Raw genomic sequence first — 22,863 nt, 5'->3', positions numbered from 1 at the left:
CTCAGATGAGAAAGGAAACTAAACATCTCCCCTTCGCACCTGAGCCACCGGGAGGCTGAGGGCCAGCGCCGGGAGTGCCCCCTGCCGCACAGGAGCGGTACTGCAGCCGGGCAGGGGCCGCGCCGCCGCTCCAACCGGCCAGCTCCTCTTCCCATTCCACTGCAGCTCCTCTTCCCATTCTCCCTTCCCATTCCACCTCCTCTCTCCCCTTTCCCTTCCATCTCTACTGAACGCCGCTGCTTTTTTCCTGTTTCCTCTTGTGTAACATACAGTGGTGCATGTAAGATACAACTGGTACTTAAATAATGGTGTTAAACTCGGCAATACTCACCCCACAATATGATCCAGCCTTTCAGGCTACATTTAGATACAAGGAAATTGGGGGAGAAATTGTACTTGTGAAGCTTTTATCAGCATCCTGTATGCTGTATAACAGCCAAATGAATGCATTTTTATCTTTCAGGTATAATAAGAAAGATAACACGAAACTAGACTTGTAAAGTTAGCAGCAGGGCCAGTAAGTACATGATGTACTATTGGAGTCCTAAATTTAAAAAACCTCAGTGCTGCCAAAGGGAGTATTTAACAACTCTTGAAGAAAAAAGACAAAAATGGTGTCACACTGCCACACTGGTGATTAAATGTACATGCAAAATGCCAACATTTACTCCTGCTGTATGTGTTGCAAGATCCTCTGGGATCAATTATTTTTTTTTTTTGGTCCAGCATCAGCAGGAAGAGTTGCCTCTCTTACAAGGACAACCAAAGGAGGTGGTCATGGGCCATCACTGACACATAATGGCTTCTACAGAAGAAACCAAACAGTTTCCGATTTTCCAGCTGCATGAAGAGGTGCCTGAGGTCCACATGGGGAAAAACCTGAGAAGCACAGTACGGAAAAGTTCAGTAAGCCCAACAACTTGCCATTTTGCAAAGCATAAAGACCTAAAGATACTTAGCAAAATCATCCCCCACAGGTTTAAGACAGACAAAATCACAGATGGGTAATTAAGTTCAGATCTGAGTGTGAGAATTAGACAAAATCATGAATGGTTGTCAAGCAAAATGGCCTGGCTACAACTTCTACCTCAGAAAATTCTTAAGGTAACAAGAGGCAAAATGCATCAGGTTTAACTACTTTATCTAATCCATCATAGCTATTCACATCTTCAGGTACCCAAGTCTTAATATATACTTAAAAAAATAAATCCATATATTATTAAATTCACAGATTACCAAGTTTACCTTTATCTGACTAAGCTTTCTCAGAAGCTGAATGTAGAATTTATTGTTAGATCCACGAGAGGCAGAAATAAATTTTGCTCTCTTAAGAACACATGCTTAAAGATCAGTATTTCTGGATCTCAGTCACTCACAAAATACACCCTGTACACTACAGGGAAAGGAGAGGTAGAAAAGAGTCTCTTACCCTGCAGAGGTAAAGCAGACCTACTTCTAAACAAACTCTTAAACCAATTCAGAACTGCAAAAAACAAGCCAGTATTTTCTGCACACATTTTAGTAACTTGACCCACATTCTTATAAATATAAAAAGTAACTTTTATTACAAAGAATAAATTCTCTTTATAAATACAATCATTACTGTGTACACAATCCCCTTCAATACGCACATTGCGGTGTTTAAAATCAGTGGCATTTATATAAAATACTATATTCATTTTTAATTGAATCATTTTACACCCACATACATTATTTTGCAGCACTAAAAAGGTATGAATAATTGGGGTTTTTTCAAAGGACAGAGCGGTATTTACAAGCAAACATGATCCAAACAGCACATGCAGACTCAGGGTACGTAAACACTCGTACACGAACTGCAAGTCGCACTTGGTCTCCCCTACAACAGATTATTTCTTCACAAAAAGGAGACCTAGATGACAAAAAGAAACACAAGAGTAACAGACAATCTTATGATATTGTTAAAACTTTGTAATTACATAGTGCAATTTTTTAAAAGTGTGACTAGCATTTAAGTAACAATGAATATCATGAGTCTGTCATTACAAATAATAATATCGTTTTATAGTGCAAGGGCTGTTGCCTTGGAGGAAACTGACACAACTGCTGATCATTTTTAACAAGTGCAGAGAAATTAAATTAACTCTTTGTTCTTCAACTTAATACACAGGAAGTCTATCACCACTGAATCGCCAATGTAACCTAAAAGCCCATGATCCATTACACATACCGCACCACTCTTCCTCCAGTTCTAACCTCAGGAAATTAATTTTCTTCAAAATTCATTATTTAAAAACTGAGTTACAATTAGAAATAAAGGATTACTATTTAGTTTTAACACATACCTATATTTTTACACTTAGACTTACCGAAGACACGTGGCAAATGCTCTCCTGGCATTTCTGTGCACAAAATGGATGGGAAACCCTTTGAAGGTGTGACCATCAGGGACTGCTCTCCTTACAGCATCCTGAAACTCCTCATTCCCTGCTGAAACACCTGTTGTGCGTTCGAGCTCATAGGCTGCTAATGCTGGTGACAGCAGATAGGAGAGCTGGTCATCCCAAACAGTAGAAAGGCCAAGATCCTGGGAGGCAAGTCACAGAATGATGACAACTGTGCAGAAGGTACATCAGGATACGCCTAAACTCGCCTACTGTACAGATTCAAATAAATCCCAGAACTTTATGTTGGTAGTTAATGGCAGTGAATTCATGAAGCAGTGAGATTTGTGTATTGACTCACACACCAACTGGGAGAAGCAAACACCACCATCACAAGCAAGTGACACCACAAGTATCAAACACTTATCAAGGAATGAAGTTAAACTATTAGACTAAAACATATGGCCAGCACAGTTGAAATGAGATGTCTCAGCTACAGTATCTCCCCATGAAATGTAAGAAGATATGTATAAATACGCAGCAAAAATATGGAAAAGATCAACTAATATTCATCTGACATTTTTCCAAATGTCTCATGGAAAACCCCTTCTGAAAAAATGATGCGTAACAGCTCCCCAAAACACAAAGGCACCCTCTTTCTGTCTTCCATCTGCCTACCACATACATGCACCTTCCTCCTAGCATCCCAAATGCAATGAAACAGACAACTCTATGTATTCAATACTGCATGAGACTCATGCTCTGAGAATTACTTTGCCACCCTAAAGGTTGAGCATTGTGTGGGGAGATAGAACAGAAACAATCAAAAACCCTAATTAAAAACAGACATAAGCGTAACAGGAACTTAAAATCATTGCCTTCATGTTCAGCACAGGAAGTATCATTTTTGGCACGTTATGCCTTATAAAAATCCTGGTAAAAGACAAAACTAACTTCTAAAAATATCTCTGATTTTGTGAAACAGTCAGAGTAAGATCATGAAAGCTGAAAGCCTGCTTTTATCTAGGAACCAGAAACATTTGTGCTGGATTGCAAAGTCAATCACTAACAACCAGATTTCAAATGCTTGGTGCTTTTAGAGACCCCCTTATGGGTGGTCTGCAGGTGCCAGTTAGCTGAAGTTTGCAGACCTAGAATGAGGGGCAAAGGCAGGATGGGAGGAAAAGCCCACACATGAGGCTACACTGCAAATAATAGTAAGCTTGATGTCTAAACCAGCTCATTACAGTCTTCTTGAACTTTTTTTTCAGTTACTTAGCTTTTCCCATATCACATTTCTGCAAAAGCTGATGGAAAACACACTGCAAAGACACAAGCATGTGAACTAAAAAATGGCTATCCAAAACAATATACAACTACCACATGAACCTCTATTACCATGACAGATCACTGCCAACCTTCCTCACCTTTCTGTGTTCAGAGACCAGTATCCTCAGCTGCACTTCTATCTCATTGCTCGTTACAGCAGCATCTATTGTAGAAGCACACAGAGGAGGAAAAGGGGGAACTGAAGACGTTGATCCAGGAGGACACACAGATTTTATTGCTTCTCCACTCATGGGTTTCCATTTGGATTCATCATGCAGGTCAAACACACACAGCTCCACGGCATCAGAGGGCTGACAATTGCCAAAGAACTTCTGATGGTTGAAGATACAACCTATTGTGCGATAGGGATACAGTGGCTTGGGCTGCTCAGCTAGGGGAGGGTCATCAGGGTTGATAGGTCTGTGGAGGTACCTAGTCAAAAAGATGCAATTTCTTATTAATACAACTTATTTCAAGGCAAGGTAAAAATACTTAGATGGGACAGATATAGCCAATTTTCCTTTAAAAATACAAGTCAAGTTTGTAATCAATTTTTCCTCCCCAAAATGGCATTCATTTGTTTACAGAAATGTATTTGTACACGCTTTGGAGGCATAATATACAATCAAATAATGCATCATTTTTAGTCTTTAAATATAGAAAAACAAGCTGCTTAATCAAGCAGTTAAATTTTGCAACTAAAAGAACATGACCATACAGCTTCCCTGCTGTTCATCACATTTGGAGAAAAACACCTGCCAGTGCTAATCACAGGATCCACACAAACAGTGGCAAAACAGAATTGCTTGTTTTGAACACCAGAAATAACATGTTCCCAAAGCTTTAGTACACCAACAGCTACCTGTTCCCTTCTCAAATAACTCAAACCAAGAGAAAATCTCAGAGAACTTAGAGAGATTTCTGCAGGGGGAAAAAAAGCAATGCAACACAGATTTTGTTGATGAAATCAAGCAAAAAATATGGGTTCCTAAACAATCATATCAGATTTCATCTCCTCTACAAATGACGGCAGCGATAACATCAATGGCAATCAGCTGCCATAAGACACAAAACAGTTACCATACCCTATTAAAGACACTGATATATTACAAACTGATGAAATACCTCCCATCATGCTGAATCAGTATTTTCCAAGCAAAAAGCAGATAAAAGATTAAAAGACAAACATCACCTAGATTATACAACTGGGTATGAATATTAAAAAAAAACCCACAATGGCAAAAATATTCTACACAAACCTCAATAAACATTCTGTTTTCTTATATCCTTTTTACTCACCTATGTCCTGTTAAGCTCTCCCAAAAAGTAACTGTTTCATCAGATCCACAAGTCATTACCCAAGTATGGGGGACTCCTTTTGCTTTTGTTCCAACACACACAAAGGCTTCCAATCCAAACCCAAGAAGAAGACTGCACAGAAGGTTAGCATGATCTTCACAGTCACCCTAGACAGTAAATATTAATAAATATTATCATTAATAGTAAAACCTTAAAAAAAGAAAATAGTGCTATTTCTCAAACCACCATTTAACAAGTCATGTTACTCTCCTATTTAAAGCATGTATCACAAGTCAGGATTTTACCATTTATACTAGACAAGTTTTAGTTTTCTGTAATAGAATAAATGATTAAAAATGCATGTTCTAATGGTAGACTTGACATTGTTTGTTCAAGTATAGTATGATTACCAATGGGAAACATTTCTTATGGTTATAAAGATAATAACCCAAAGCCAGAATCTATTGACTCACAACAACAAAAGCAATGTTCTAATTAAATTTAGATATATACATATATAAGGCAAACACCTGAGGCAAGACTAGAAATTACGCAGTATTTTCATACAATTAGAAAATTTTTCACTTAAAAAACCTGTAATTCTACTGGTATTTCACCTACTTGAATGTGCTGCCAAAGTTCAGAAACTAGACAAAGATAAAACAAGGTCCCCCACAGATCTAACTGTACAACAGCTGGGAACCAAGTGCAGCTGTTTTTTCCTTTAGTCAGAAAAACATTTCTCTCATAAACACATTACTACCACTGATAGTTCACAGAAAGCAATTTCCAAATGCAATCTCTAACATCCTTTGTCTCTTGAGTTCTTTACAAATGTTAGCTATAAAGTAAGAACAAAAATTGCTTAAACAATGAAGGCTTCATAACACAAAGTACAGCATTCAGAAGCAGAACAGTAAGGCTCTTTAGTCAAATAACAATTCAGAATGTTGAATATGTAAAATTCAGTCTTCTTGGATATATCAAGACAACACAATCTTGCCTTACCACAGCATAAAAAGGGAAATATGCAGAAAAGTAGGTTTAAAGAAGTTTGTAGTGAACCTGTGTTATTTGAATAATACTATACCACTTTCCACAAGAAAAATGATGATCCAGCTGGTGTCTCAGAGGCTAAATTCAGTTATTTTCCATACAGCTTTCCACTTCTGCCTTGAAGGAACACCTTTCTCTGTGCCTCCAAGCACAGTGGCCCTCAAAGGCCCTACTGACATGTCCATCTGAAACCCAGTGGGCAGCCAGAGCTGCCTTTATACGGCGCCGATGCACCAGCTGATATTCAGAGACAACAGCCAGTGTCTGTTCTGTGTGGTCTTGGAGGCAGGTCTAACGTCTGGGATACAGCTCCTGCTGCCCTCAACACATCTTTTAAATGCAAACACACCAGTGACATTGTTTTTGAAGGCAGAAGTATCTCCATGGCACTGAAAAGCACTGACCACTCCAAAGAGGTATCAGAAGTGATCGTTGTTACTTCAGCTCAGTAAAACAGAAGAGCTATAAACTAAAACCAGTAACAATTTGTTTTGCTTATTACAGTCATGATATAAACAACAGACCACCAAGAACTAGGCTGAAACTTCTAGTGAAAATTTCTATATTGCAAAAATGGAACATAAAAACTGTCAGTATATTTCAGCCCATTTATTGAAAAAAAAACCAACCAACCAACCAACAACAAAAACAAAAACAAAAAACAAAAAACAAAAAACAAAACAAAACAAAACAAAAAAAAAAAAAAAAAAAAAAAAAACCCAAGAAATAAAAAATAAAATAAAATTAAAAAAAAAAAAATCCCCCAACAGAACAGCAAAAGAGACAAGAGACAGAAGAGACTTCTCCTACTCTTCCTGACTCAGTCCAGAATGTTAACTAGTGTTCTGCACAGTAGCAGGGATTTATTGGATGATAATATGTGATCTTAGAAATGGAAGGGAAGAAAAGCCAATCCGGTGCCAAAGAGATCCATTGACAAATGGACCCCAAGTACAGCAGTAAAAGGAAGCCTGCTCCAAAGCCTTCTTGTCTACTGTTTAGCACCTGTTTCTCTTTACGAAGAGACTGTAAGGTAACTTGCAAACCCGATTTTTACAAAACCAGTATGTGCAGGCTGTGTAAAGCTCCCGGCTCGGGCAGGACACGCACCTTGCTGCGGCAGAGGAAGGCGAGGAGGGTGCACCACTGCTCCTGCTTGCCGCCGCCGCCGCCGATGACGGGCGCCCTCTCGTGGCCCAGCAGGCTGACGAAGCGCGCCGCCTGCCGGGGCGTGTCCAGCAGCCGCCCGGCGCGCAGGGGCCGCACGTAGGAACACACCGGCCGGTTCACCCCGTTCTCGTCCTGCACACCACAAATCCCGTTATTCCCCGGCCGCGCAAGTGTAACACGTGCATCTATCTTAGCTTAGGCTTTCTTTTCCTCTGGGATGTATCCTCACTGGAATAAGTATCACTCAAAACCAGTAAGACATGAAAATACCCCCAGAATTAGGACACAAGACCATTAAGACAACTCGTCCAGAGATATCACAGCTTTCATTCTGGCTCTGTCACTCACAGGGCATTCTGGACTAAATATCTGAACACAGCACAGGCTGCAATTAATTTTCCCAAATGGGTGACAAACTGTTCATGCTCTACCCACTGTCAATTTCCAACATCAAGTATAAAAACAAGCCAGAACAAATCTCACACACCAAATTCCATAACGACCCAAAAAAATCCTTCCCCTCAAAGCATTAAACATTCAGCAACTGACTCTAGAGTTTAAGAAGTGTCTATTTGCTTCTGAATTTAAAAACTACCTCTTTTCATAACAGCAAGCAATAAAAATTACTCAAAACAAAGTAACTAGATGTATTAAGCAACTAGATCTAGTAACTAGATCTAAATTAAGCAACAATACTAAGAATTCTTAAGTTCTTGTAAAAATGAAAAGATAAGATGACTTTAAAAAAGGTCTGTTTTATTACATGCTGCAGGCAAATACTATGATTATCATCTATTAAAACTATTTCCAGAAGCATAGAGGTCTTCTGTTCCTCACTGGGCTAAATTGGTACTTTCATGCTCATATATTTTTAAAAGTGATCAAAGCTTTTTGAGTCTCTGCAGCTTCAGGAAATTATGGTCTCATATTTTCACTGTAGGCACATATTGTCCCCGTTAAGGATTTGTCATGCTTTTCCAGCAAACTCATGGAAAAAACCTGGCATTTATTTGAGGCTGACTGGAATCCTGTTGAAAACTATTTCACAGCTTGAAAGCAATTTAAAAAAAACCCCACAGGCAGGGATTGATTTTTTAATATTATATATATATATATAATGCCTGTTCCTGCATTACTCATCTGAAACTTGACAGTTATTAAATTATCAAACTAATCTAACAAACCCAGAAAGTTTTACTAAGATTTGCTACAGCCAATGGGAGACTCAAGATAAGTTCTATACAGTTATTAATCTAGCAGGGGCCTAGTTCCTACCCTATTTAATTATAGATTTGTTTCTCTTTATACCCTGCCCTGAAACCCTTACGCCTTTGTATTGGGAGTTTGTTCTCTTCACATCAGCCCTGATAGTGCTGTGTTTTAGATTTGTGACCAGCACAGTGCCCTGAACACACTAGTGATCAGCTGCTGCCAAGCAGGGCTTGTACAGTAACACAGCCCCTCTGCTTCTCATTCCACCACCACAGTTGTAGGTTCAGGGTGGACAAAAAGCTGGAAGGGGACACAGCCAGGACAGATGACCAAATCTGACCAAAGATGCCATTCCATACCATATAGGGTCACGCTCAGCAATAAAAACAATGGAGGTGGGGGACAGACTTCTAAACTTGCCCCTGCTTGGAGACTATCAGGGCATTTGTCTGCTCTGGGAAGAGGTGAGTGACTGTCTTTGCAGCACTGTTTCCCTTCCCTTCCCTTCCCCCACCTTTATCTCAACCCATGAACTTTTCCTTGCTTTTGCCCTTTTTATTCTTGCCCACATCCCACTGATGTGGAGTGAGAGAGGGACAGGGTGGGGGCTCAGCTGCTGGCTGGGATTTGGAAGTTCCCATCACTCCTGCACACTCAGGGCACAGCCAGAAGGGAAGCTGTTGCCTCACCGAAGAGGAGGCACAGATCACTTCAAGACATGGCTTTCAGATAAGAAGTTACTATGGTAGGAAAATTGCTATCATGCAGGGTAAATCCATAGCATGAAAAACGCAAGGATCATACCATTCCTTTTACTGAGGAGCAACTGATACAGTAATTGATCAGATTCTAATAATTATTACTGTAGTTGTTGTGTGACATAAACCAGAGAGATTGCATTGCAGATCACACACAGCTCAAATATTTTGAGGATCTGTTCTAATCGATCTAGAAAGTCCATTTTTTGTTTACTGTTTTGTCTGGTACAAAACTCATGTGAAATAGCTTGTACACATCACTTAAGTCTCTGTCATTTATGAGTATTCAAGGACAAGATTAAGAAGGCTTTTTCACTTGGTACACTGGAGGCAGTCGGAGCAACCCTCCTGTCTGTGTCGTTCTATTAAGCTTCAATAAACAAACAGAAGTTCAGTCCTTACAAATCTAATTTTTTTGCATGATACACCACATTTAGCCCTGACCTGAACATAACCACATCATAAATCTATACAGATTCTACACAGACATAAAGTTCAAAACAAAATAAAAAGATAACTGAAGGAAAGGATTGGTCTCTGTAAAATTTACAAACCTGTGCAAAGATCTTTACCAGCCTTGCGTTGTGGTTAGGCCTGATCTGCAGGTATTCCCTCCACCACTGCTTGGCATACACAAGAAATAAACGTTCTTTTTCTGCCGTTTTCTGACGTTCCAAAGTGAACTGTAGGTAGGAAAAACAAAACCAATCCTACACATACTAGTTCCAAACAGGAGGAAAAAAGCCATAATCAGAAGGTACATTAACATCACATCCTGGCATATGTAAAACAAAGCTTAACATTTTAAGTGTGTCATGCAAATCCACAGTATTTTTAAATGGAAATCCAATTAAGAAAAACTTCAAGTTGTATTTCTTGTTTGTAGGTTCATATATTAGCTTGACTGAAGTATTGTTCATTTTGAGTAATACATTTCTGCAAAGAAGGATTGCTTGGATTTTAATGTGCAGGAGAATATCTGCATACACCTTCAGGCCAACATTTACTGGCTTTCCAAGCAGAATAGCTAACTTGAAATTACTGCTTCACATGAGAAAGATCAAGAAAACATATATACTACCTGAAGAAAATTAGGTATATTGCATTTTTCTTTTTTCTTCAGAGGTTTTGATACAAGTAACTAGAAAAACCTTTGACAGTAATATTTTGAATAATGTTCAGTATAGACAAAGTAGTTTAAAAAAGGTAATTGCATTTAAATTTAATGGAAAAAAAGAAAGCATTAAACATTCAAACACCCTGCAGTCCTCAACATCTACAATTCTATACTGAGCTTCCCCACCAACAACAAAAGAAAAAGTTAGTCCTCCCAGAAATTACTTACTTGAGTACTAGTTATTTCTGAAGAAAGTGTCTTATTGAGCTGTGGATACATTTCCAGTCTGATGTTTAAAACACCAACAGAAACCTTTGATTCTGTACCTTTGAAACAAAATAAATTTTCATCAGTTTTCTCATATTCACTTTGCTTAGATTATTTCAGCCAGGCAGGGGAAAACCATTAAAATATGTATGTCATCCTTGTATAACCACAAAAAGTAACGAAACTTCTTTAAACATAGGCAAAGTAAGAATTTTTATTTAAATTTCAAACTCAAATGAGGCTGTAAGAAAGCCTAATACAACAACAACAAAAAAAGCACAGGTGTCTACATCTAAGACAACTATCCAAGCCCCTATTTGTAGCCAGTACTGGGACATATGAGATGAATGGTATTCTGCAAATGTCTAGAATAGGCATCTAAAATCAAGTCAATCACACACTGTAAATGTGCCTAGTCCTACTGACTACACAAACAGCTGAAATTTAAATAGTTGGAAATAAGTGAAGTTCATCTTCCCCCAGGACACAGTTCATTATGACAGACCCTGGCTGTCATACAAACAGATTAATCAACTTTTAAAAACTCCCCAAAACAACAAACAAACTAACAACAACCCCCCTCAACTTAATATTGTTACCTAATGCTGGAATTTTTAAATCACATAAACAACAATAAGCATTACAAAACAGATTACAGACGGGTCCATAAGCAATAGAAGCAACAGAAGCCTCATATAACAGTTTATCTGTTTATCTGAGATGGCAGCATCCTTTGATATTCTTGATGCATTTTGTACAATGACAGGATTTTGAAGAGGAGAAGAAGCACTGGATTTACTGCATTGATACTTCATTGCTTGGAAAAAAGCTAATGAGAATTCAAGTTAACTTGCTCCATCTCTCATCTGAGAATTAAACTCAACTTATTTGCTATGCATTTCCAAGTCATTATAGAAAATTAAAATCAGAATGGCCTGGGTTGGATGGGATCTTAGAGATCACCTTGTTCCAATCCCCCTGCCATGGGAAGGGATACCTTCCACAAAATCACATTGCTCAGAGTTCCATCCAGCCTGGCCTTGAATACTTCTCAGCATGAGGCATCCACAGCTTCTCTGGGCAACCTGTTCCAGTGCCTCACCACCCTCACAGGAAAGAATTTCTTCCTAATATCTAATCTAAATCTACTCTGATTCAGTTTGAATCCATCCCCCCTTGTCTTGTCATTACCTGCTCTTGTAAATAGTCTTGTAGGAAGTCATGAGAGACCTAGTCTTTATTCACTAAATCATATCCTAGAAACTTGGATTGGAACTCCTGAGAAGAGGACTGGGGACAAGTGATACACAAAAATGCACGTGTACTAGCTGCTAAGCAGCTAAACCAGGCCGTTCAGAGAACTCATTTCCAGCTACTGGGATAAATGGGAACAGAACAGATCCCTTTCTCCAGCAATTGTTAGTTTACTATGAAAGGCACACAAGCTGGATTTTACTCCCCTGTTCACTGATCAGACACATTCCTGGAGATGGACTACTGGATCTTTGGTTGGTTGATTTGATTCTGATAACTTAACCAGATATGGTGGCTAATCAATAGCGGGGAATTCCCAGACATGAGGACCATTGTTACATGGGATCTGGAATATTCATTGTTAGCAGCTTGGTAACAGAAAAATCTGACCATTAAGTCTGCTAGGCATTTTCTAAGGATACTTTACAGTTACTTCTAAATTGAAGAAAAAAAATGAACTAAATCAAAAATACTGCTTTAAGCTTGTAAGCAAGCTCATTATTGTAAGTCATCATAACATGCTTATTTTCCATCCATACCTACACCCAGGAGTTCCACAGCAACATTTGTTATGCCATTCTCTGCAGCCAAGACAGACCTCCACTCCAAGAAATAGGATGCTACCAGTGTGGTCTCCCCAAATGTGTCTGTTTTGATCAGAACCATATGCACTGGGTCACAGATAGATAACATTGTGGTTGCATCCACCATCTTACTTCCGTCACCTGCCATTATCAAACCAAAACAAGACAGCAAGAATATTATCATCCCAAGTTCTCCTCAGAATTTTAAAACAGTATGCAACAAAACGCAAGGTATGTAATAAGCATAAAGAAAGATCTTGAGTTTAGAAGTGTAAGCAATGGTCTCATCTCTAAAACCATACTCATTTTAGGACAGAGATAGAGATTACAGAGAAGATAAAATGATTTTTGTAGTTGAGTACTGGAATGCAACTAGTTCAGATACACAAAAAATTAAAATAGAATTAACATTTAAAAATTGATATAGTTGGTCAATTTCAAGTTATTTTAGAGTGAAAAAAAAGGAAAAGAGGAAGAGCAGAAAAAGATCTACAGGTGGCATAACTCAATACAGTCATCAGTTTCCTCAGGAAAACATGACAAAAAACCAGGAAAGAAATCCACTAAATAATATGAAACATATTTCACAGTAACTCTTAGGTCAGAAAAAATCCCAACAACATCAGCTTTAAACCCACAATATCCCTTACCGAGGCTATCCTTGTGTATTTCAAGTAGAAAACCATCCTGAAAATCTGGCTCACAGGCACAGGGTACGGGCTTGGAACGGAAGCGCTGGTTTCGGAAATGTAAACACAGAGTGAAGGTAGAACAGATCTGGCCAGGCAGAGGCTCTGGTTCCTGAAGATGTTCCAGAAAAGCTTTTCCACCCAAAACCTGAAGGTAAAGATACCTCCGTGTTGGGTCAATGTTAGCTGTAAAGCGTAGCAATAAAAATGAAGAGACTACAAACAGATCTTAGAAAGCTTGATTTGTTAAATATCACCTAACTAACAGGAGACTAGCAAAAAAAGAAACTTTTTTGAAACACGTGCTTAGAAGAAAGTGATTTTAAAATATATGGAAGTTATCTTAGTGTAAAATAAATGAAATAATAAATCATATTTAATGCAACACTGATTGCTGCTGCTGCTTACTTAGGTTTACTCCCTGTGGATAAGCAGAGGAAACATCCATCTATATGCCAGTTCATACTGGATTACTAATTCAGAGCAGAAAAATCATAGACTTCAAATTTCTTTCAAAACTATGATTATTAAACACTTAAATAAACAAGAAACATACTTTTTTTCAAAACTGGTGGTTCTCTTTCAACAAAATGTGTTGATGGTTTGGGAGCTGAAGTCCTCTCTGTTTCGTTCATGTCCTGGAATTACAATTAAGACTTTTTAAGGAGTCAAGGGATGCAGCAGTGCTCTTACCACAGTCTTCTAAAAATTAAAAAATTCTTCATTTCATCTGAATGCCATTCCTTAAGTATGCTCTCTTCTAAAACGGAACAAATATTTTCAGTGCAGTATTATCACCAAACCGATTTCAGCATATGCATTAATCTTCTCTACTCCTTTAATGTCTCAAATCAGCAACATCCTTACAAACCTCCAGAAGCAGCATCGTTTCATTTTCTCAAAACACCACAACAGTATGAGGAACAAGCAGAAATACTTCCCCTCTTCAAAAGCTACTTACACTTACAAATTTAAGTTCCTTCATAACATCATCAACAATTCCCCTCTGTCTTAGGGCTTTTATCAGATCTTCTGTGGACAACCGCTGATGCTCAGGTGCCAGCTCTTCTCGTATAGTCTCAGCAAGAACTTCTCGTATCCTCCCATGGACATCCATCTGAAAGATAATTCGTCATGTGTTACAGACACCAGCTCTCTGTATAGAAGCAGGTACAACTTATCAATTAAGTCTGTAAGGCTAAGGGTGTTTTCCTAGGAACACAGAAATAACTACACCAAAATACTGATCCTTTCGCAACTAATCAAATGAGCCACTTACAAAAGCAGTTCTCCCAGTAAAAGAAAACTACAAGCATACAAAACCTAGGTGCTTTCACTGCTCTTTGACAGCAACCCATCTTGAACTTCCCTCCTTACAAAAAGGCCTGCAAATCCATCTATTACAAAATGGTAACTAATTTCTCATCTCTCTCGAAATTCAACCTTAATATAATATTTTTTTTTTTTTTTGGGGGGGGGGGGGGAAGGGAATATGCTTTTATATAGATAAGGCACAAAAGTAGAATATCTCCCTTGCAAGCTTTCCCTGTTCTCACAGGGAAGTCTAAGAATGTCTGCCCATCATCTGAGCTGTGAAAGCAGATGGATTTATAGAGCTGACTCTCACACTGGAAGGATGTTAAGGACACAGCCACCGGGACGTGAAATACAATCACAGAATGATCTTGTTGGAAAACACCTTAAAGATCACCTCATTCCAAGGCCCCTGCCATGGGCAGGGACACCTTCCACTGGACCAGGTCACTCAGAACCCCACCCAGCCTGGCCTTGAACACTCCCAGGGATGGGACATCCACAGCTTCTCTGGGCCACCTGTTCCGGCCCCTCAGCACCCATCCCAGTGAAAAATTCTTTCTAATTCCTAAACCTGCTCTCTTTCAATCTGAATCCATCTCCCCTCGTCCTGTCACTACACGCTCTGGTAAAAAGTCTGTCTCCTTTCCTGCAGGGTCCCTTCAGGGTGCTGTAGTCTCCACTTCTCTTCCCCAGGCTCACAATCCCAGTTCTCCCAGAGTCCCCTGGCAGCAGAGGTGCCCCTTTCCCCCCTGTCACCCCGGGGCCTCCTCTGGACTGGCCCCAGAGCCCCTTCCCCTGTGAGACAGGTACAGAGATTCACCACGGCACTAACAAGCCATACAGCACTTACAGCCTCTTTACTTATCAGTTCAAGACCCTCGCTCAAAAAAAGGAACAAGGAATCGACAAAGCGGCGCCTGTAAACCACCTGCAGCGACCCAAGTTGTGAAAACAAAGCGGGCGCCGGAGCGGGCGGGCGCCGCCACCGCCTCAGTGGGGGGGGTGACAGCCGGGGGGACACTCCGGGCCGGCACAGCCCCCTGAGGGCCAGGGGAGGTCTGTCCGGCGCCGAGTCCCACCTTGAGCAGCTGCTGGTGGATAATCTCCTTCAGCTCCGAGGCTTTCTCCGGCGGCAGCGACATGGCGGAGCCGCAGGGAGCGGCCCCAACCGCCTGCAGCCGGGCGGGCAGCGCGCCACCGCCCCCTGCCGGCAGCACCTGCGCGGCGTCCGCGCCCCGCTTCCTTCCTTCCCTCCTTCCATCCCTCCCTCCTTCCTTCCTTTCTTCACTGCCTGCTTCCCTCCTCCTTTCCCGGCCGGCATGTTCATCCCATGCCACCGCGGCGGGGACTCCGCCGGCCCCGACTTTCAAGGCTTCACTCTGCTCATGGTGAGTGAGGCTCCCGCTGTCCCTTTCCCCGCCCGGGGTGGGTTGGAGGGGCCGCTGTTCCCGGTGCCTGTGCCGGGGGCTCCGCTCCGCTCCCGGGGGACGGGACACGGGGGCTCTGCTGTCTCTCCGTGCCCTGCCCGAGGGCTGTCCGGGCACTTGGCCGCGGGATGAGCGGAGAAGGGGCCGGGCAGGCGGCTGTGGGATGTGTGGGGTGCTGTGCCGGGGAGCAGAGGGCTGGGAGGGCCCGAATGCGGCAGAGCTCAGCGCGGTGTTCCCCTGCCAGCCTCTCCCTCCTCCGAACCCGGGCTTGCCCCGGCAGGACGATCCATGCCGAGCCGCAGCAGCTATGTTTTATTTTAGAGCAGTAGCTATTTGCTCTTTCAGACCTATAGCTGTATGCCGTTTCTCTAAAAATTAACGAGCCCTGTGTGCTTTTACTGGGTTTACAGCACCCCGTGGGTTGCCACTGCAATAAAAGCAAATAAAATGAAAAAAAAAAACTAATTTTTTTCATTTAGATGCGATAAATAAATGTTAAAAAAATAATAATTCATTCTGCTACATTTAAATCTGGGATTAGGGTTGTTTTGGGCAGTGTTTTTATCGCCGTCCCCAGGGTGCCCTCAGTGCCGGGCCCGTGCCCGGGGTGAGGTGTCGGTGAGGGGCCAGGGCCCAGCGCGGCTGCGGGGGACAAACCCGGCACTTCTCGCCCTGCAGGGACCCCATGGCTCCCCGGCAGGGCTGCCCGGGCCGGGATGACTGTGCAGGCTGGGCGGGAAGCCATTCCCGGTCAGCTGACAGGCAGCAGGAGGCGCAGCAGTGCCGGGCTCCCGGCGGGGGAGGCGCTGCCAGCCAGGCCATGGGGCACCCGAGGCTGCCGCGGCCTCCTCCGCCTTCTCTCCGCCCTAAATCCCTGTCCTTCCGCAAGGGGCAGCCACAGCGATCCCTAGATTGGATTAGAAATTAGAGGAAAGCGACCGAAGGTTTTATTGTTGTCTTCCTGTAATAGTTTCTTTGGAAGGACACAGACTCTTGACTTGCTCTTTCCGTGCCATCGTATTAGGTCAGTGATGATAACCCACAGCACTTCCTACGAAATTAATTTAGGGGCACCCTTATCATTTTCATCCTTAAAAATAGGAAAAACAACCTACTCTTGTTTAGTCAGTCTGAGATTTAGAGTTTAATATATAATACCAACTCTGCCTTCGGGCAAACCTCATGTGAGGTTTCCCAGTCTCACATCAGTTACTGGAGTGGCTTTTATCTGCTCTCAATCCAAAAATGTGGGGAAGGAGGTAAGTTTCCAAGCCACTCTTTCAGTTTACAATGAGACAGGATTATTCACAGAACTGGCCAGGATGTTTTTTTGTCAGACAGGGACCAAATCCTGTATTTACCAATTCTTTTGGTAGGAAATAGTCACCTTTGCCAGAGGATGAGCAGCCACTCTTAGAAATCACGTTTGACCAGATTTTAAGGAATTGAAGGTTTCACTATTTGAAGAGCACCCTGTGCCATCCATAAAGCAGGCTGTAATTGGGTTCACTCTGTTCCTTCAGCCAGCAGTGTCCGTGGGAAATGTTGGTCAGCTGGCAATAGACCTGGTGGTTTCCACACTCGACATGACTAAAGTTGGTTACTTCTACACCGACTGCCTGGTGCCAATGGTTGGAAATAACCCATATGCAACAGCAGAGGAAAACTCAACAGAGCTGAGTATAAATGCTGAAGGTGGGTATTGATTGCTGAAGGTGTTTGCAGCGGGCATAAGATGCAAGAACATCACATCTAGTTTTTTCGTTGTTAAATTTTGCTGATGTGCTTTAATTAAAGTCAGTAATAACAGCTGCAGAAACCTACAGAGAGGAACGTATTTACACTTCACAGAGGAAACTGTTCCTGCTGTTATTTTGGAAAACAAATTTGATGTTTGGAACCAGTAAGAAATGTTGAGGTTTAGCCATATTGCAGTGCAGGCAGAACTCTCTGTGGTGTTAATCCAAAGCAATATCATGTGTGCACATACTTAAAATGAATTGAAATACAAGCTGAATTTCTGATTTTAAAGGATGCTCTTCTTCCTTCTTACATACCTTTGCCTTTTTCCCTGTGTGTTTCTCCCACTTCCCCTAAAAATTGTTAGTTTCTTTCCCTACATTGATCATTGTATTTCTTTTTTTTTTTTACCCTCTTAAATCACAGAAATCTCAGAATAATCTGTCAATCTTTGCAAACTTGCATACATTATCTGAATTATTACAGGAGGCAAATCTTTATAAATCTTTCATATATATAAAAATATATATTTTTATATATATATATATACGTCTTAATATATATTTGATTTTAAATCGGTTCTTGAATTTAGTACAATTGAAACTCAGTCTTATGAAAATACAATGCACAGAAATGCGTTTTTAACACAGTGAATGTTATCAGGCTTTCCCATATGAATTGATAGCTGAAAGGTTTACTATCCTGAAGTTTGTAAATGGGGTCATTCTTGGCATATTTAAACCCAGATCTCTTCCTCAGTTTCTGCTTAACAAGACTTAATGATTTCTTTTGTAGTGTACTCTTTACCTTCAAAGAAACTTGTAGTTCTGCAGATCAGGTCACCTTTTATAAAGGTATGTATGTTCACTGATTGTTCTTACTTCACTATTTGGTTTGAATAGTTCTGCTGGCAAATATTAAGTGGTCTGGTGAAATTATTTTTCTACTTCAAGCTGTAACAGCTTCTGCAGTTGGTACAATTTTACTGATTTCTGCATTCATTGAAGGTTGAGGTTTTGATTTTGTTCTTCCAAGCCCCACAACAGTTGTCTGTGTTGGAAGATTTTAATGTAAATATCTCCTAAGTTATTAAGAGTTAAGAAAATACAAAATGGTCTGCATTTTGTCAGGTTTTTCTTTTCTTTACATTTATTGGTTTTGCATGTTCTTTGTAATAGCTTTATTCTTTTTGTGTGTGTGTGTGTGTTATGCCAATTTAATTATTTCATAATATTCTATATTAACTGTGTTCATGTGGTAAAAATTAGGAATTTAACTGGCCATTAGCTGGACAGTGACTGTAATTTAAAATAAGCAGAATGCCATGGCAGAAAAAAAAATTGTGGTGCAGTATTTTAGCAGTTCAAAGTGTGGAAAAACACTGTGTGATCCTGCCATCCCATCCTGCTCTAAAACTTTTTCCTTTGGTATTAATGGCACACAAAGCAGGTGGTACTGTTGTTGTTGACATGGTCTTAATGATAATTCTTATAATTCTACAGGTAGTTTTGCTTAAGTAAAGAACCAGGGCAGTTCTCTGCTTTCTAATAATAGATCTTCGGCTGAAGACTAAGTGGATATGAAGAATAATTTATATCACTGCTAAACATTATATATCGTTAATGACACATGAAATGTTTCACTTTTTTTTCTGTTTTTGCATAAAGAACAAGTACAGGCCCTTCTGTGAAACTCTGCTTTCTTGGGTGAAGAGCAGCAAATGTGCCAGGGTTGTCCTTCTGTCCAGCAGCCACGCGTACCAGCGTGATGATGAGCAGCTTCTGGGGTATGTTTGTGTCCTTAAAAGACCTAATTGATGTTTCTGGGTGGTTTTGACTGAGCTATTTCCCTCTGCTTCCATGTACTGAGTACTTTGGGCAGGGTGCCTTTGCTCGTATGTGTACATAGGTCATAAAATGCTTAGTATGCTATTAAAACATGATGTTATACAGGATTAGTGTCTGAATTTTCTGGGTTACTGCTGTCAAAAGTACTGATTCAATGAAAAGCTGTAAGTAAATTGCACTTGGCCTGCACTGCCAGGCACCAGAGCCTCAATTTTAACTTCCTGTGGCTGCAAGCAGTGTCAGGGATTAACTGCTGACATACAGGTCACAAGTTAGATTTTTAATAGTTGATTGCAGTATTGGTTCGTTTCTGACCTCTTCCTCACCATTCTGCATTTGGAAGGGTTTTTTTGATACAGTAAGTTGTTATTTATTTTTTTTTAGTAGGAAGGTATCAGTTATTATTTGTTGGCAGACAACTGCAATGTTGCAATTGCAATATGTTTTTTCCTAGATGTTACCCATCCAAAAACCAGGCATGTCTTGCTGATTGAGGGCATCATAATTGGCAATTTAATGAAAAACAAATAAAATCAGTATTTCTGCAAATAAAACCAATATTTCTGCAGTTGTCATCCTCAGGCTCCATAAATCTATAGGGCCTCACAAAAGGTTTAGATCTGTGTACATCCCAGATATAGTGGTAGATCCATACAATTGCAGGATGGCCAGCTAATGTGGAATGAAATGAGAGGGACTGATGGTTATTTGATGTGGTCTGAGTCATAAGTTGTGGTGATTTAAACCCTCCCAGCTCCCTCAGCACCACAGAACAACACCCTTGTAGCAGATTTACCTAGTGCATTCAGAAAATACTTTCAACTTGACCAAAGTCTGAAAGTATTAGTAGTGTGACCTTATTAAAAATACTGTATTGTAGTGAAGTCCAAGTTTACCCTAGCAGGTTTTGAATCAATCACCTCCAATGTGAAGGAAGAAAAAGCACATTTTATTTGTACATTATTTTAACAACCATAAGCAGTTCCCCTATTTGTGTGCTTACGTATTTGGCACTTGCCAGTTACTTGAGCCCCTAAAAGGGTACCCAACTTCTGTTTGTGCCAGAAAGTTGAGTAGCTTGTGTAGTTTTGAGGCCACAGACTTATTTTCTAACTTGGAACTGAAGAGGGAGAGAACATCAGAGCAATTCTTCCCCGCAGGTGTGAGGTCCTCAGTGCTTGTACCTTCTGTCTGCCGCAAGTGATAACTGGGGTAGTTTCCTTTCTTTGGCAGACTGAACTGATCCTTGGCTTGTTCCTAGGACACCACTGCGCTACCTTCTCACACCTGATCTGGAGAAAGCAGTTGGAGGCCGCATGAAGGAGCTAAACTGGAAAGAAATGGAAAAAGTAGCAGCTTACCCTGGAATAAGTGATACAGACAAAGTTCTGCATATACCTGGAGGTGGCATCACAAAACTATTATTTACTGAGAGGTGAGCTACCTAAAGATGAGCACAGAAAGATATCAGAAGTCTTGCTTTTAGCACCTGGGTAAAATTATCTTACAAACTTTAATGTTAAAAGTCCTTCTTTTTATAGAAAAGAACTATTCTATTCTATAGGAATAGAATTTCTTTCAGGTCAGGCCCATGATTAGGAGGAAGAGAAGGAGGGAGCCCTGGATCATAAAGTTAGAGTAAGATAAAAATATAAGGGAATAGGCTAAAGGGAAATAATAAAATCTTTACAGTTAAGATCGCAATCAATCTGGTATCTGATATTATCCAAACTGCAATTTGTAAATAGTAGAATTCCTGTACCTGTGCTGCTTTAACTGAAACTGTTTCCTGAAGCAAATGGTTCCAACGTCAGTTACACAAAAAACCCCCAAAACTCGCAAACAATTCTGAGCGCTATGAATGAGTTAAAATTTCAGGGCCAGCAAAAAAATTAGATGTGAGGGTTTTGTTAAAAAATGTGTGCATCAGAAGTTGTGCTGAAAGCTGAGTTTTTAAATTTTAGAAACTAATACTCATTTATAGCACAAGTGTCTGGTTCAAAAAATGTGTTGTGTCAGGTGGAAAATTGAGTTTTATTTTTTAATTATTACTTTTAACACCTGACCACACTGTTGCATTCAACAGCAGCAAAGTTATTAATGCCACACTTACTTTTATACTGACTTCAGTATGGAAACAATATAGAATTGCAAAAGAAAAGACCTGCCAGGAATTGAGATAAAAAAAAATTAAAAATAACCATCTTAATATCTAAATTAAAAAATGAGAATATTCTGAGTGAAGTAGTGATATGGAGCCTGCAAAACTGCTGGTTTAAAATACACAGAAATATAAGGAGTGATACACAAAGGATGTGCATAGGCACCTCACCAGCACAAAAATGCAAACTAAGTATGTAAAAGGCCTGAATACTCTTGCAAGATGTAGGATTCCTGCCTGGCAAAGTAAAGAACAATTCAAGAATAAGCAAAAGAGCATGAAGTGTGAAAATGTGATCAAAGAAATCTGGAGAAGAAAAAGATACATATATCCATACATTTTTCCTTTTTGGTTTTGGCTTTTCACAAGATACGCTGCTCTTAATACATAAATACATAAATATAATTGTTGCGGATCTACAAGCAAAATGTAAATGCATGCTTATTTTTGTTGCAGCTGTTCAGAGGGAATCCAAATGGCAGTTCTTCTGAAATTTTGCTCAGAAGGAGACAACATCCCTGATGCATTTGTTCTTGTTAACTATCTTAATGAATGGCTCCAGCTAATTAAAAGTGAAGTAAGTACTGTTTGATTCTAAAGTTCTTGCTTTCATATTTTATATCCATTGTTTTCATTTTTCTTCAGTCCAGATGGGTTCATTTTGGCTCTTGGTCATCAAGAAAATGCCAAATAAAATACACATTTGTATTAAAATCTCTCACTGGGAGTTTCCCCACCTGAAAAAAACAAATCTGAACACCAGTTCTTTTGTTTGACAGGTATGGGTGTGTAAAGGTTTCATTAAGTTCTCTCTTCCAGTGCCCTTCTCTAAAGCAACCCACTGTGACACTGACAATTGTACTGCTGCCTATTGTTTTAATACCTGTGCCAGTTACGTCCTTACTACTTAAAACTCAATTATTCTGGGTTTGTTGCAGAGCAACAATTCCACAGATCCTTCTTCACAGTGGAAGATACCGAGTTCTTGGCGCTTACTTTTTGGGAATGGTCTCCCACCCGCCCTCTTCTGATCAGCCCTGAACTCTCTGTGAGTCACAGATGTCCCTTGAGGTGGTGATTACACAGTAATTGCCAAGGAGCAGCAGCTTGCTTTGGTGTCTACATAAATGCTTTATTTAAGAGAAATTCCTTTTGTGTATGTGGGTAGCTAAAGAAATTAAGGTAACTTTCATAAACTCACCAAAGAAATATGTTTTGTACAGTTGTTTATTGAGTAACTTTGGCTGGAAGCTTTTTCTAATAAAATATTTTT

At 40.2% G+C, this 22,863-nt stretch overlaps 2 protein-coding genes across 2 annotated transcripts; one reads left to right on the top strand and one right to left on the bottom strand.

Annotated features, from left to right (window-relative positions):
* Nucleotides 1-565: 565 nt before the first annotated feature.
* On the bottom strand, nt 566-15,601 carry CEP76 (centrosomal protein 76). The gene is made up of 12 exons (XM_083874735.1): nt 15,495-15,601; nt 14,060-14,215; nt 13,655-13,736; nt 13,060-13,284; nt 12,365-12,550; nt 10,533-10,630; nt 9,742-9,870; nt 7,158-7,349; nt 4,992-5,158; nt 3,791-4,124; nt 2,349-2,566; nt 566-1,891 (listed from the first exon to the last, which is right to left on the bottom strand). Exons 1-12 carry the CDS (start codon nt 15,555-15,557, stop codon nt 1,753-1,755), a joined length of 1,989 nt encoding a protein of 662 aa, XP_083730861.1. The 5' UTR covers nt 15,558-15,601; the 3' UTR covers nt 566-1,752.
* Nucleotides 15,602-15,651: 50 nt separating this feature from the next.
* PSMG2 (proteasome assembly chaperone 2) lies at nt 15,652-22,863 on the top strand. The gene is made up of 7 exons (XM_083878969.1): nt 15,652-15,803; nt 17,366-17,537; nt 18,378-18,436; nt 19,250-19,368; nt 20,691-20,864; nt 22,047-22,167; nt 22,529-22,863. Exons 1-7 carry the CDS (start codon nt 15,735-15,737, stop codon nt 22,619-22,621), a joined length of 807 nt encoding a protein of 268 aa, XP_083735095.1. The 5' UTR covers nt 15,652-15,734; the 3' UTR covers nt 22,622-22,863.

The sequence above is a fragment of the Zosterops lateralis genome (assembly GCF_965231275.1).
Source record: "Zosterops lateralis genome assembly, chromosome: 1".
In the NCBI taxonomy this organism is placed as follows: domain Eukaryota; kingdom Metazoa; phylum Chordata; class Aves; order Passeriformes; family Zosteropidae; genus Zosterops; species Zosterops lateralis.
Note: the sequence above shows the minus strand (reverse complement) of the source record. Positions and strands in the feature narration are given on the sequence as shown.